The following is a 15,054-nucleotide window of genomic DNA, read 5'->3' on the forward strand; positions in this document are numbered from 1 at the left end:
GTTAAAATCTTATTTGCTTTCATTTCTCTGTAGTTCACTTCTACTATCAGTCATAAATTTTCAGATGAACTCCAAATCAACCTAAGCTTTCTGAGAAGAATTTTCTTAACTTTTAGAGAAAATATGGAACAACTAATAATGGACATTTTTCCACTACTGAAAAATACAGATAACTCAATCTAGTCAGCCATCTACACTGAATGAGCTGCTGTATGTTAACTATGGAGAGCCACGATGCAACCCTCACACAAACATAACTTTAGTAAACATAAAAACATATTGAATGAGCTAATACAGTGATAATTTTCTACATGGAGAATAACTTTTGCTAATAAAGAAAATTATCTCTTAAATCAAGATTTTCATTTACAGTTTGCCTGATATTAACTCTTAGATCTTTTTTATCTGAAACATTTTAATGTACTAAAACATTTTTTTAAAAAGCGAGAGCGAAAGATAGATAAAGAGAAAAAGAGAGAGAGGGAGAGAGAGAGTTGGTGCACTAAATATATGCATTTTCTTGAGTATTCGTGCAGTGATGCATCTTGACCTATAAAGGATCTCTGCTATGGTCCTTATTACTGATAGGATAGATTCTGGTCATATGACAACGTTATCTTTTCTCCAAAGGTAGGTTGAAATTAAAGATAGCTTCTCTTTTTTCTAGTGAGCTTGTCTTAACGTTTAACATTATAAACAGACTTAGTAATCTTTTTTTTTTTTTTTTTATCTTAGCGGCCTTACTGAAGCTTATGCTGTTTTACCTCATTCTGGATGACGGTCTTGTATTCATCTGGGATATTTTTCCATAATCTAGAGGTTGCATTATTATGGCCTGGCTATTCGACCAAGCAGGACAGCCCCTGACAACAGCTATCTAAACGGTACAAATGTAGCTAACGTTTATTTAAGTTATCTGGTTAAAATGTGATCATTTCTGAGCTGTGCTAAGCAGCAGTCTCGTATCATTGCCTCCTTAATCTTCATACATTCTTTGCTTTGAACAAATGATAGCCCTCTCGTTTTATTCTAGAAAGTACGTTTTTTGGCAATAACAACAGTGCCCTCTTGTGGTGGGTTTTTGTTGCTACAGGAGGCGTTTTATACCCGGAAGTAAACCTTGAGGTCGTCATGGGGAGCAAAGTCAGCTCCAAAATGGCAGCTCCCTCTGCTAGAGTAATTCAGGTAATGTTGCTGAAGAAATTTGAATCGTTCTACCTCTCTTTTTGTTTGTTGATGTTTTAGTATAGGGTTAAAGTACAAAAATTAATTCGGCATGTTTTTGACTCATTTTAGTGAGGGCTATTGGCTTAAATACCTCTCGTACCCTTGTTGATGTCCTTGCTAAACCGAACAATTTGCAGTCGTGTCTTGTGTTTTGCTCTGCTGCAATAGTATATTTCTAGTAATTAAAATGTGTTTCAGGTCACTTGATAATTTAGCTTTTTTGCTATATTATGGCCTGTTACAAGTTAGGCAGGATTGAATAGTTGCACCTGAACGCTTTGCACCAGTGGCGCCCCCAGAACATTTTCATAGGGGTGCCAAATTTATTTTCCATTTGGTAACTCGGGTGGGATTCAGCCGGCGGCTGTGTATTGCATACGCGTTCACGGTTTTGTATTATTAAAATGTCTATGCATCCAATCTTTGTGGAGAAACACAAAGATTTCGGAAAACAGACTTTTCATACTGTTATTTCAATTATCATTAATTTGCCTGTTAATATGTCTTAGCAAAAACATCTACAAAACCTATGAAGACTGATTCTATTTGCTCAATTTGATTCAAGACAGCCAAGTTAATTAGGATCTCGTTACTCTGTGTTTTAAAAGTGTATATTAATTAACTTGAAATGGTTGCTGATTTATAGTACAGTAAATGGACTATTTTTCTCACAAAACTGGAGACTGCCTGGTGTGGAAGCCTCTTACATTCTAACAAATGTTCCCTTGAGAAAATCTCAATGCATATTAATGACTGGAATGATTGATTGATGATTCCTTATCTGTGTTTTTCTGTTTTTGTACAATTGTATTAGACGTTTAATATTCTGTAGGCTAATCATATATCCAAACTTAAACATTATATCAATTACAGATGTATCCATCAAGCTTTTCCTGGCTTATCTTGTTTGTTGTTGTTGCTTTTTTCCATACAGATGAGCTTGATACTAAAAGAAGGCATCAAAATTCTTTATCTTTTTATGATTTTTTTTTTTAAAGCAATAAATGATTTGGGTTGTTATGTGTGTTTTTGCTCAGGCTGTTCGGCCACATGCTCCTATGATCAAGTTCCCAAACAGACAGGATATACCAAGGCCCAATGGTAAGTCTATTTATACAAAATGTGTGAGATTTAAACAACCAGCAGAGTACGTGCCAAAAGCTTATGTCTTTACTGATCAAAAAGATATCTGGTTTATTTTAGCAGAATGAGTTTTTGTGGGAAGCTGGAGAAAACACTTTAACTTTCCTGCATCTGTTAAAACTAAATGAAAGGATTTCCTGCTGCACTCTGAGTGTCTTTCGCCATTGTTTGTTTTTTAGTCCAAGAGGCATTGAAACTGCTAGGTCTTAACGTTCCACAACACAACGCCCCCAGTTCAGCCTCAATGTCGTCCAGACCTCAAGTACCTTTGACTCCCACCGTGGGAACGCCGGACTCACTGGCCTCTGTTCAGCAGCTGCCCGCCAGGTATCGCAGGAGACCGTTAACTCTGGATGAAATGGACTACATCCAGGTGAGGGCCGCAGCCTACCATAGAAGTATGGCCAATTATTTTTATTACTTCATTGGTTTAGGAAGTTTATTTGTGTGCTTTTAGACCAGAAGAAAAGCTTCTTTTTTTTTTTTTTTGTTTGTACATTCATAGATATCACTTGAATGTTACTGTGTCCACGGAGGTAAAGCAGCACACTCCCAATAGATGGGGCTACCAGCTGGGGAAATGCGCACCCACCTCCAAACTCCACACACAATGGTTGCAGTGAGCAGAAGTCAGTCTCTCCTGCATCATCTCATGCTAACAAGCTGATGAAATATTGAAGGTGGTTCATCCTCTAGTGGTCAGTGGAGGTGCAGAAACCTCTCATTCATTGGAAAGTACAGTGTGAGGAAATAAACTAGTGACAATGTAATAGCATTGAGGTAGAATGGCCAAAAATGGGAGGTTAGAAATTGTGTTGAGTACTTGGAACACAACTCTTCCTGCTTACTGTAGCTTCCAACCACAGTCCAAAGACACGCACACTATAATGCCAAAAGTATGCACTCGCTTTCTCAAACCATTTAATTCAGGTGTTTCTGTTCCTTTCTTGGCCAGAGGTGTATAATGTCCAGCACTTAGGCATGCAGACTGTTTCTACAAACATTTGGGAAAGACTGGATTGCTCTCTGTAGTTCAGTGACTTCCTGCCATGGTGGGATGCTTCCTGTGAAATAATTTCTTCTCTGCTAAATATTCCACAACCAGAAGTTATCAACTTCTGCGGAAGCAATGGGAGAAAATGGCAGTTTTGCCGCAAAGCGTTAGGGTGTTAAAAACCTTAGAGGGGCGTCAGTGAGCACTGAGTGTCCTACTGAGGTAGGATGCAGTTATGGTCCATGTGTGTGTAAAAGCAAATACCCCAGGTAATTCAGTGTATGTTTAATTATTTAGCACATTTAAATTGGACAAAGTGTGTGTGCTTGGATGTGTGTGTTGGCCCTGCTGTGAGATGGTATCCTGTCTATTAGTGCAAAAACACAAAATCTTACCAAGTATTTTTGGTTTAGTTTCAAGTAACGGCACCGTATTGGAGGTTGTCTTAAGTAAATAATGCCTTAATATTGATTTTTAAAAAGTACTAGTTCTACTGGTGAATTATTTCACTTACAACACATTTTCCCATGTAATAAATGAATTAATATGCCAGTGGAACAAGTACTTTTTTATGAATATTAAGGAATTATGGGCTTAAAAAATGCTCCAATATTTTTCCTCAACAGTTACTTGTAAGTTTGTTTTGTCTTATGTTAGGTGTACGCAGATATTTGCACTAGAAACGAGATCAAAAATACTTGGTAAGACTGTTTTTGAAGTGTGAGAAGGATTATGTGGTTAAAGAAATGATTAAATATTTGGTGCTTTTTTAAAATAACACTGAATTGTAATTTCTCTTTGCCACAGCGTGGTGGACCAGAGTGATCCGAAACAATTCATTCTCTACAGCCAAAGGAAGACGAGTCTTTCTTCTCCTCATCAGCACAACCCTAATGCTGTGAGATTCATAGGATATATTACATAAATCCTGTTGCAATGTACATAATGTTTATTTCAAATGACTACAATGTATTTTAAGTTCACACTAAAGGATAGTTTCATTGTAATACACAAAAAAAGCCTTTTTTTTATTTTTTTTTCTTCAATAAAATTGAACCATGACGGCAGTGGAGACAGATTGGTTTTAAATGATCATTCAAATTTGATGGAGCTACACATGAACTGTAACTATCCTCAAATGCAAGTCAACAAAATAAAATGACATCTGGTTTCATTTTAAATCAGGGAAAATTTCAAAAAAAAGTGGTTATTAAAATTTTTTGAAACTGTTTTGTTGTGAACCACTGGATTAAATTGATTATAATGATTTGGTTTGTTGTGAAAATGTCTTTTTTTTTTTTTTTGAAACAACACAGGCATCCGAGAAATATACGAAGCACTAGTTGAAAGAAGAGGCAATCGCTGCTGATCAGATGAACAATATTTAATCTGCTCCTCGGGTATTTTATTGATACCATTGCTGGCATGCTTTAAATGGTAAAAACATTCACAGCATTCATATTCCCATGTCAGTGCTAAACACTGGCATGGGAATTAATGTTTTCCAAAATAGAGTCCAGTGAGTTGTTCATTACCCAGATAAATGTTGGCACAATGTAGTACAGACATGACAGGTGAGAAGACACTCCGCCCACAGTCGCCGCTTTTATTTTCTGCCAGAGCTGCACGTTTTCACCTCGAAGTGACACTCAGCCAGCCAGATCAGAGGAGGTTATTCTGCATTCACAAAACAATACCAGCTCCTAAACACATGAATTAAGAATAATTCATGGTTTTACAAAAATAACTTTGAATGTTCAAAACCCTAATATCAAATACTACCAATGGACTTGAATAACAAAGTGCAGTATATCCATTAAACACGGCAACAGCGAAACGTTCAGTCACAAACGGCCACAACACTAGAAGAAACACAGGAATGCACAGGTTAATCAATATTTTTCAGATATTAGTCCTAGATGTGCGTTGCTTTTGATATAAGCAGTGGTTGGTTTTTTTTTTTCCCCCCTCCCCTCTTCTTCCCATAAACTGGAAAATTTTCGTGCAAACGTGAGACTCAACACTGCACTCGTAATGTCGCAAAAGCGATCTGTGCTGCCGACGAAATCGTTCGTCAATCGTCGTTCTGCTCTTCTATTTCCTCAAAAGCTGGGAGGAAGTCGGCGATGGTGTCCACCACGTAGTCAGGCACGTAGCTGTGGTTGGTGGTCAGGTCGCTGCTTCTGTATTCCTGGGCCTCCTCAATCTGAGACACGCCGGTGAGGGTGAGCATGGTGTCCAGGCCACAGTTGGACCCGAACAGCATATCGGTCTCCAGTCGGTCCCCGACCATCAGGCACTGGGCGGGATCCACGCCGCTGAACTGGCTGGAGATGCACTCGAACATGAAGCGGCTCGGCTTGCCGATCACAGTCGCTTTACGGCCCGACGCCACTTCCAGGGCGGCAGTGAGGGAACCAGAACCTACAGAGAGCAAAACATCAAAGACAGAAAGAGGCTCCAAGTGTTATGACATAGATTTACACAAGTGTTCATATCACTGATGTTAGTTGTGTGTGTTGTGCATTTGTATTTACGTTGAGACATCTAAAAACTGCAAGGAATTCACATGTAAAGTCAAGTAATTCATAAAGTTAATCTGTGTGTAATTTAAATAATCCGCATGGGAGTAAATGTCAGATAATTGGATTTTTGACTCGCAAGCAAAACACTGATGGAAAATTAACACTGCATGTCACCTGGTATGCACTATTCCTCAGGTGGCAGCATGATGCTGCGGCAGGTTTTTCATCTGGTCTGATTTATGGTTATTTCTGGGTAAAAAAATGTATGTGAGTGTAAGCCTGTCACATTAAGTAATAAATCAATCACACGATAAATTAAAATGAGTGCCATAATTTCCATTTGGACAAAGCAAGGGGTTTGGACTTTTTTTTTTTGTAAATACTGGGCAATCCTGGGAGAAAAACTTTTAAAAGCTGCTAAAGACTTTAGGTTGGGACTGAGCTTCACCTTCCAGCAGCAGGGTGACCCTAAACATGCAGCCAGAATCTCAATGGAAAGGTAAAGATTGAAGGATCTGCATTTGAAGGAATGCCCCAGTCGATGTCCAGACCTAAAACTAAAGGAGAATTTGCAATAAGACTTTAAAATGATGGTTAAAGGTCGCTCTCCTGACCCTAAATATTCCGAACAGGCGGTCTATAATGCTGTTAGCCGAGTTGTTTCCAAACCAAAGGTGAGTTTTAATGGTAATTATCTGATATTATGTAGTTAGTTCAAGTTCTATTCACACATTCATATTCTATTCTGCATTCAATGAAACAAACATTATCTTCACAAGGATGTTATTTCTGTTTTACTGCACACTAAAATGAGACTTCTACGTTCAGGTGTGAAGATGGGTAGATAAACAATGAACAGAAAACAGCAACAATAAAATTTGTTATATTTGAAGCAAAAGGTGGGATGAATTACAGCAAAGATTCACACACAACTCCAAAGCTTTAGATTTTCAGGTTTGAACAGAGCTAAAGAATATTATATTAAACATATGAGGGGAAAACTGTTTGCTTGAATTAGCTGATTATAACTGGGTCAAGCTTCATTACTCCAATCATCATCATCATCATCATCATCATCATCATACCTGGCAGGATCCGTCCACCTGACAGAGGGTGCCACGGGTCGTTGTCGGTGGCCAGGAACAGACACTCAGGGTCCCTCAGGTAGCACGAAGCTTTAGCCAGTTTGAGAAAAGTCAGTTTGTCGTCGTGTCCCACCAGAACCGCTTTCACGTCCGGAGCCAGGGCGCAGTTGTAGATGGTGGCGTCCGGGTCGTCCGCCTCCTCCACGCAGGGGATCCCCGCCTCCAGCAGCTCCACGCGGAGCCCCTCGCAGCCGATGACGAACACCTGGCCGCGGACCTTCACGACGTCCCTCAGGTAGAGGGCCGAGCAGTAGGAGGAGCTGAAGATCTGGTCCAGCATCACGTCGGTGAAGCCCAGGCGCGTGAACTTGTTCACGTAATTCTCCCGGGGCCTGGTGCTGTTGTTGGTGACGAACACCACGTTTTTCCCGCGGCGGATCAGAGCGTTCACCACCTTGGCCGCTCCCGTGATCGCATTCTCTCCGTGCCAAATGACCCCGTCGCAGTCGAAGAGGAAGAAGTCCTTCGCTTCGAGCAGAACCCTGATTTGCGCACCGCGAATTTTCTGGCAGCCTTTGAAGGCAAAGGCGCCTGCCATTCCGGCGTTTTCCTCCGTCTCTTCCGTCTTTCACCGGCTAGTGGTGCCCCATGTCAGAGGCTGCGACATAACGTGACGGAAAACGGCGAGCTTATACGGGACGACAACAAATCAGCGTCAGGAAATCACATTGCAGAGACCTTGATGCTGTTGCACAAACCCGACATAGAGGAGCTACATAAACATTGACGTCCAGCCACGCTCTCTTGTCCAGATCGACCAATCAAAACGCAGCACTGCAGCCAATCACAGTTGAATGTGTCAGAAGGCTAAATCCTTGGAAAATAAAATTGCGCCCTCATGGCTTAATATGAATGATATAAAAATAAACAATAATGACAATAAGTAAAAAGTAAAAATGTCAAAATGTAATATTCTCTTCAAACTTCACATATTAAATTACACGACTGGATACTTAAGTTCCGACAGTAGGATGTGGCATTAATTAAAACATTAATTTACGACAATTATGCTAAATTTTCTAGAGACAGGTGAATAAAAACGACATTAAAAACAGCAACAATAGTGTTGTGGAAAAATTACAATAAGGTTACACCTGCTAGTTGTATTGCTGTATGTTTATTCTAAGTTCTGTATATTCCCACCAAGTTTTCACTATTTGGGTTACATGTACAAGGTTAGACGTTGTTTTTCACAACTGCATGGGAACCAGTCTGTTTCCCATGCTTTGGATTCCTTATCCCTTTTGCATAAAACTCATGTGTTGTCTCTGCCTGGCAGAGCTTTCCGTTCAGTCTTGCTTCATTACTGATTGTCCTATGAGCTCTCTGAGTTGTGCACAATTCACGAATAAACTTGATTGAGTGATTTTTACCCGAGCAGTGCTTGGAAATATTTTTTTTTTCCCACGACAAATAGAAATAAAAATGAATAAAAGAAATGGTAGTTAAAGCTAACAACAGCATACCTAACTAGCAATATTTTCCCCATTTTATTCCTCACCATTTTGTTTATAGTGAATATTATTTACACAGGATTGCATATGCATAACAATATGAGCTAAAAAGTTAAAGCAGCTATTTCTAGGTATACAATTAATGAATGAACTACTAGTACATAAATGAGACACGAAGTTGTATTTTCATTTGGCCACTAGATGGGGTTGTAACCTACCACCATCAGAGCACAGAGGTAAGAGTTGATGTCAGTAAAAATAATCTATTTTTGTCATTAGGCTGGACAGGGTATTTTGTTTTTTACATTCTTTCCATAAATATTAACATCTCACAGAACATGTAAACCATCTTTTTACAAGGGCTTTATGCCTTTTTCCATTTTAACACCAAAAGATTTAAGTAAAATGCTGGTTACAAGAAAATTTCCATTAGATCTTTATGAAAGTTTTAGCTGGACTGAGGCCCGAAATGGCTCTGTGGATGATAAAGGCTGCGTACCACCATTATAGCCCAACACTAGCTTGTATTATATTATATATGCCTCAAATACGTTACACCTCACATGCCTATATTATGAAGTTAGTCAGATATTGTGATCATTGTGCAATTTCTAATTTGTCTAATTTTCAGGATGTAACTGTATAACAAAATCCCTGTTCCCACTGCTGGCATCCCTGTTGTTAGTACTTTATATATTCCTCTTTTGCATACATTTCTCCAACAAGCCTTCTTCACTACCATTTGGCAAAGTTGAGGTTTACACTGAGAAGGATCTTCCTGCATTCTTCTTTGTACAATCTCACTCATCTACAGTCCTGGATCCACTATTATACACTCTTCACTTCACTCTACAGACTTTCTACTGAATTTAAGCCAGGAGACTAAAATTTATATGGAAAAGTGATCATTTTCGTTTTGATTTGTCCTTATGTTTAAGGTAATTATGTTGCTGGAATACTCAATACTGCTTCTTCCCCAACTTCTTAAAAATTTTTTTTTACTTCACAAGGTTTAGGTCTTCAGCTCTGCCCCTCAGCAGGATCCACAGGTCCCAGCCTGTCCTTCCTGCCCTCCGATGGACCTTACCAAGCTCCGCCCACAACCGACCCACGTGACCGCAAGTCTCACAAGCAAAGCCTCGTAGCGCATTGTTTCTATGTAAACATGACTCCATTAGTGCATCATTTCTACCGGATTTTCACAATATATCATCTACTACAATAGACAGAGGAAATAACAAGTTCATGTCATCATCTGGGAGGAGATTACTGGTTTTTCAGTCACAAGCTGGTTGCAAACCTGAGGCCAGCAGGTGTCAGTCGGTCAGTTACGGTAGATCAGAAATTTGGTTTGATGACCTCAATATGAGAAGCTACAGACTGATAGGAGGAACCAAAGAGCTCTGTTACGGTAAAGAAGCCATTTGTTTGTTAAAAATTTATGAAATATATTTGTTCTATTTGATGTTTGTTATGAATGACGTATAGTCACAAACGAACGACGTAATTAGTCCAACCTTTAGAAAGGGCGGCTGTAATGTGCCACAGCAAAGGTAAACAAAAGTAAAATAACCCGAACAGGTGATCAACTCAAAACCACTCATACCTTTTTACTCTCTCTCTCTTTGTGGTTTAAGCACACCTGTTACCGTGGCAACCGCCCAAAGATTACGTTAAAAACATAACATTAAGTCCGTTACGATATCAAGTTTCCAGGCTTGATATTTATTTCTGGATTATTAAACAGCGCTTCCCTGAACACAGCGATGGTTGATTTACTAGCTGTACTTGGTGCTAGAGTGGCTAACACGAGTAACAGTTTAGTCCAAAGCCTTTTCTGCTAAAATAAAATCTTTAGTGTGTGTCAGATACAGCACACATTGCATATTGATCTGTTTAGCTAACATAAGACTGTGTATCAGACAGGCTTCAAAGTGTAGAAGTTGTATCAGAACTACTATTATGCTGTACTTAGCTAACGAGAAACTTGTGTTTGTGAGACGGCCACCGACGTGACCACGTAGAATGTGCATCAGCCAATGAAAAGCGGCCCCTCTGGTAAGGTCCAGTCATCCAGTGGGTGGAGCACATTCTGAACAGCGGGGGTGGAGCTCATCTAAGGCCAGCTTCACTAACACAGCCATGGTACCAGAGTTACGTGTAAGATTTGAGGCTTTTTCTCTGTTCAGGATTCCTTGCACCTCTAATTCTCGGCTGGGTTTTGTGTAGGAACAAAAAACAACAAGAAAAAACACAAAAAAGAACAATAGAGGTGTCAAAGTTGATGTACTGAACATGTTGGTTCCATATCTCTGTTCTATTTTAGTAAAAATACCTTCCTCTGTTCATGTTGCTCAGATTATGCTTAATAAATCATAGTTACTGCACCAATTGCTTCTCTTTGACTTAAAAGCTGTATTGTTTCACTTCCCGTGCCCTTTATACATTCTAAATTTATGTTAGCTATAAAAGTAAACTTTAGAAGTCCTACATTAATGCCTAGCAATGTTTTGAGCTAAAGAGGTGTGATCCTTGTGTCCTCTCTCCACTTTGAACGTCATCAAGTCTGCCAGATGTCTGTTGTGTGGCAGTGGCGTGTCGTGTCGCTCTGACCTGACGGCACCACATGCAGGGGCAGCTGATAGTATTTCTAAGCGGCAAAAACTCATGTTTAGGTTGGTGAATATTTAGCTTTCCTGTTTTTTTTTTGTTTTAATCTGTTATTTTAAACAAAGATTTCTGGGAATAATAGCAGACGCTTGAATTCTGAAACTGTGTAAATGTACAAGTCAGTATGGATGATGTTGCGTGAGAAAGAACCGTCGTGGTCAGCTGGCTGAAAACCAACAGCACCACCTTCAAGTCTCAACTTTGACCTCACGTCCTCATTTGCTGGTTTGCCCCAAATCTCCAACCCCACAAGACACAAAAGCACACAACTTGAGTCATGGCTGATCAGGCCCTGAGGACTTCCCCTCCTCCTCTGATCCTGCCCTCAAGAGCACGACTCACATCTACGTTGGGGTTTAGCAGAGAAGAAAATATAGATTAGTGGGCAAATAATGACCAATTAGGACCAGTTGTCTCTGTCCACTCAGCTGTCCACTCCTTCACTCCTGTCCTGTGTTTCGTTTGTCTGGGACTTGATGGTGCCAGTGAGTCTTCCTCTGTCTCGTCCCAAACAGACGGGGAGAAGGAGACAAAGTAGGACAGAACAAATGTTGGGTGTTAGGTGGGGGGAAACTCATAAAGAGCAAAACCAGAGCAAACAGAAATCTGCATATTTTTATCATATACATTTCTACATATTTTTCAATGTCAATATTCCATATTGCATCTTTCCAGACTACATTTTCCAGTGTTCTCGGTTCTTTTTAACCAACTTTAGTCTGGTTGAAGACTGGCACATATGAAATTGGACTGGGAAGACCAATGGAAAAAGGACCATGCTGGGATAAAAAGCAATGTACTTAACAGCTGGAGCAAATCAAGCGTAAGATGAAAAAAAACTCAGGAATGCAATTATAGTTTGTAAGTGCACATTCAGTTTGCAGAGAAGTTCTTAAATCTGATGAAACTAATAATAGCACACTTAAAAAAAACACAAAACAGGATGAAGGCACCTTTTTGCCATCTCTCTTTTGTGATAGGATTGATGCTACGGTTTCAGTATGCCTTAAGCTTCTGTATTTGTAAAAAAAATATGAACTTTGCTCTGCAGCTCAGATGATGTTTCTCTCATGAAGTCATTTTTGTTCATTTTTAAAAGTCTTTAATTAAACATTGTTACTAATAGCAAAATAATGTGGAAAAAGTCAAGCACATTGAAAACTTTTTGGATGCAAAAAGTTTTCACTCCACTCCTTTGTAAACTTTGTAACTTGACCCAAGTTACAAAGTTTAAAAGTAATGAAAAGTTCTTGATTATTCTGAACTTTGGGAAATAGAAATAATTTTGTAATCAACTGACGTAAAATAGAAAAAGTTTGGTTCAATTTAATATTAAATATTGAGATATAATATTTAATATTAAAACCAATATCTGCTTTTAAATGCATGTAAAGTTTTAAAACGTGACTTTGATTACAATGTATGATGAAGTAATAGAAACAAGTGAATTACCGAGTCTGCGAGGCATGATGGAGGAACATGGGTTAAAAGCATCAAGGATGTCAACATCAAAATGCTCCCGCTGGAGGAAATGTTTTACCTTTTTCTCCTCCAACAACATATACCACTGGAAGGACAGAGGAGCCATGACGTTTAGAAAGCCATTAAAGTTCTCCCTGAAAGACAGGGACAAAAACAAAGCATTTCTCTAAATAAGCTAAAAAAAAAAAAAAGTCCAGAAGCCTAGAGCAAGGTTCTGTGTTTGTCGCTCCAGAAACTAGTCATTATATTCTTTGATGTACTTTTCTCCTAATGACCATGTGCTTCTCTTGTAACTGTCTACACTGCGGGGAACCGAAATATGGATTTATTGATCACAAAATTATGACTACAGTCTATTGGGGGGTTTTCTGTATGTTTAAATGTAAATACCTCTAATAACTGGGTTACCAAGCTACAAGAACATGCAAACCTCACGACCTTGCTGGTGCAAAGTATGAGAAATTTCATCTATCTACAAGAAGTGACTTCTTCCTACATGGCAGACAATAAAAAATGTGCATGTAACATTTTTATAAGCTACCCCGACAAATAATGTCAGCGCGATATCAAAAGATTGCTAACAAGCGATACGAAATTGTTTAAAGAGATCTTAAAGTTATACTCACCAATCAGACAGATCATTAGGATGTTGGCAGAGTGAAGCAGAGGAAGAGCCAGAAGAAAGATCATCCAAAAAGCAATACCCATCCTGTTCTTAGCAGCATGTGCTGGTGTGTAGCTCAAGTCTTTTTGTCAAACTCTGAAATAAATCAATGAAAACAGCACAAACGGAAAACAAAACAGACTAAGCTAAAAAAAAAAAAATGCACCTGTTAAACTTGTAATTTGTGTATCTTATCATAGAATGCATCCAAGATGGGTTTTTTCTTGCAGCAACATGGAAAAGGTCCAACTCTGAGGTACTTTTATTTCCTTATTTTTCAAGAAATTTTCAAGAACTTCTCTGTGTGTACTTTTCCCATGCGAGTTGCTCCGTATTGTTGAAAACCAGACAATGAGAAGGTCGGAGAGAAACGGAGATAAGGGAGGGAAAGAGATAATGGGTGTAGTGAAAGGGGGGAGAAGGGTTCCCAAAGCCCTCATTGTATAACTATTAGAAATTTAGCTAAAATAATTTTTTACCTCTGCCTTTTATGTCACAGTCAGGTCTTTCAGATCAAATAGGTTTCACTATCAGAAACAGATTATTTGAGTCAACACAAAATATGTTTATCAAGAGGACAAAGAGAAATCCATATCAACTTGTGAAAAATTAAATATCATATCATTCATAATGATATGAAGTTGGTTAAAACTTCTTACAGACACATCCTGCCATGATGCAAAGTCATTGACATATTTGTCATGATGCAAGTTTAAAGGAGGACCCAAGTGCAGCGAGCTGGAGGAAATACTTTCTTTAAAAAAAAAAAATTAAATAACAAAACTGAACTGAGGACCAGTGGGCAACTAGAGATATGGCTGGAAAGTAAGAAGGTGCAACAGAGAGAAGCAGGTTAACAGAGGGAACCAGTGGAGAGCAATGAGTCTGGAAGGTAAATATACAGATTAAGAGAGTCATTAGGGCAACTTACTACAGTTGGGAAGGGAGCAGTGATGAGGTAAATAATCAGCAGCTGGGGAAGGTTAGTGAATGACAGACTGAGTGAAATCAGGAAGACACAAGACTAAAACCAAAACACAAATTCTAATAAAATTAAATCCTATGCCTAAAATAGGAATCTAAGCTAACAGAAGGAATGAACTAGAACAAGAAGATCATACAAAAAGCAAACAAATCCAAACAAAATCAAATACCTGGACTGAGTGAATAAATGAAAATCAAACACTTAAGTTTTACAAAAATCAAACACCAAAGACATCTGTAAGGGATCACATAATTTTACATAGCTCTGTTTTCACCTGCACAGGTTGAGCACAGTTGTTGCTTTTGCAGGCATGTAATTGTAATGAACCCATTAAAGCAGAGGACAAAAAAAAAGATGAAAATAGCAGCAAAGATAAGCCGTTAAAATTATAGTGAATGTTTAAACAAACACACAGTGACTTGCTGCTGTTTTATGTCTGACAGATAAATGCATAAGGCTAAATAAATGTTAGAAAATAAGGTAAAACATTAAATCTCAAGCATGCAGTTTTCTTCTGGATCAGTTCTGGGTTTAAAAATGTTTGAAAAAGTTTAGAAGACTTTTTTCAAATAGACACAAAAAGAACCTCCAAAAAGCTGACAAACATATTCTTTACTACCTTCTCAAAAAAAAACACAAAGTCCTTCTCCTTGGAAGTCAACCATGAACAAATAGGTAAATATTATAAAAACCAATGTTACATAAACAAATAAGAAGTTCTGCAGAATGGACTCTGTTGAACGTGCTTTGGCCGGCTGTAGCCAG

The 15,054-nt window shown here is 38.7% G+C and overlaps 2 protein-coding genes across 2 annotated transcripts; one reads left to right on the plus strand and one right to left on the minus strand.

Annotated features, from left to right (window-relative positions):
* Positions 1–605: 605 nt before the first annotated feature.
* mrps36 (mitochondrial ribosomal protein S36) lies at positions 606–4,631 on the plus strand. Its single transcript, XM_044110174.1, has 6 exons — positions 606–630; positions 736–884; positions 1,094–1,185; positions 2,265–2,328; positions 2,550–2,743; positions 4,172–4,631. The coding sequence occupies exons 3-6, from the start codon at positions 1,132–1,134 to the stop codon at positions 4,187–4,189; spliced, it is 330 nt and encodes a 109-aa protein (XP_043966109.1). The 5' UTR covers positions 606–630; positions 736–884; positions 1,094–1,131; the 3' UTR covers positions 4,190–4,631.
* Positions 4,632–4,752: 121 nt separating this feature from the next.
* Positions 4,753–8,839, minus strand: LOC122827343 (pyridoxal (pyridoxine, vitamin B6) phosphatase). Its single transcript, XM_044110165.1, has 2 exons — positions 6,975–8,839; positions 4,753–5,788 (listed from the first exon to the last, which is right to left on the minus strand). Exons 1-2 carry the CDS (start codon positions 7,570–7,572, stop codon positions 5,439–5,441), a joined length of 948 nt encoding a protein of 315 aa, XP_043966100.1. The 5' UTR covers positions 7,573–8,839; the 3' UTR covers positions 4,753–5,438.
* Positions 8,840–15,054: the final 6,215 nt, after the last annotated feature.

This window comes from Gambusia affinis, linkage group LG03 (genome assembly GCF_019740435.1).
Source record: "Gambusia affinis linkage group LG03, SWU_Gaff_1.0, whole genome shotgun sequence".
Lineage (NCBI taxonomy): Eukaryota > Metazoa > Chordata > Actinopteri > Cyprinodontiformes > Poeciliidae > Gambusia > Gambusia affinis.

What these genes read in the sequence shown, in the direction of transcription:
- mrps36 (XM_044110174.1), top strand. Translation starts at nt 1,132, where the DNA reads ATGGGGAGCAAAGTCAGCTCCAAAATGGCAGCTCCCTCTGCTAGAGTA. An exon ending in CCTCTGCTAGAGTAATTCAG is followed by an intron (nt 1,186 to 2,264) that starts GTAATGTTGCTG and finishes GTTTTTGCTCAG; the next exon opens with GCTGTTCGGCCACATGCTCC. An exon ending in GGATATACCAAGGCCCAATG is followed by an intron (nt 2,329 to 2,549) that starts GTAAGTCTATTT and finishes TTTGTTTTTTAG; the next exon opens with TCCAAGAGGCATTGAAACTG.
- LOC122827343 (XM_044110165.1), bottom strand. Translation starts at nt 7,572, where the DNA reads ATGGCAGGCGCCTTTGCCTTCAAAGGCTGCCAGAAAATTCGCGGTGCG. An exon ending in AGGTGGACGGATCCTGCCAG is followed by an intron (nt 5,789 to 6,974) that starts GTATGATGATGA and finishes TGCTCTCTGTAG; the next exon opens with GTTCTGGTTCCCTCACTGCC.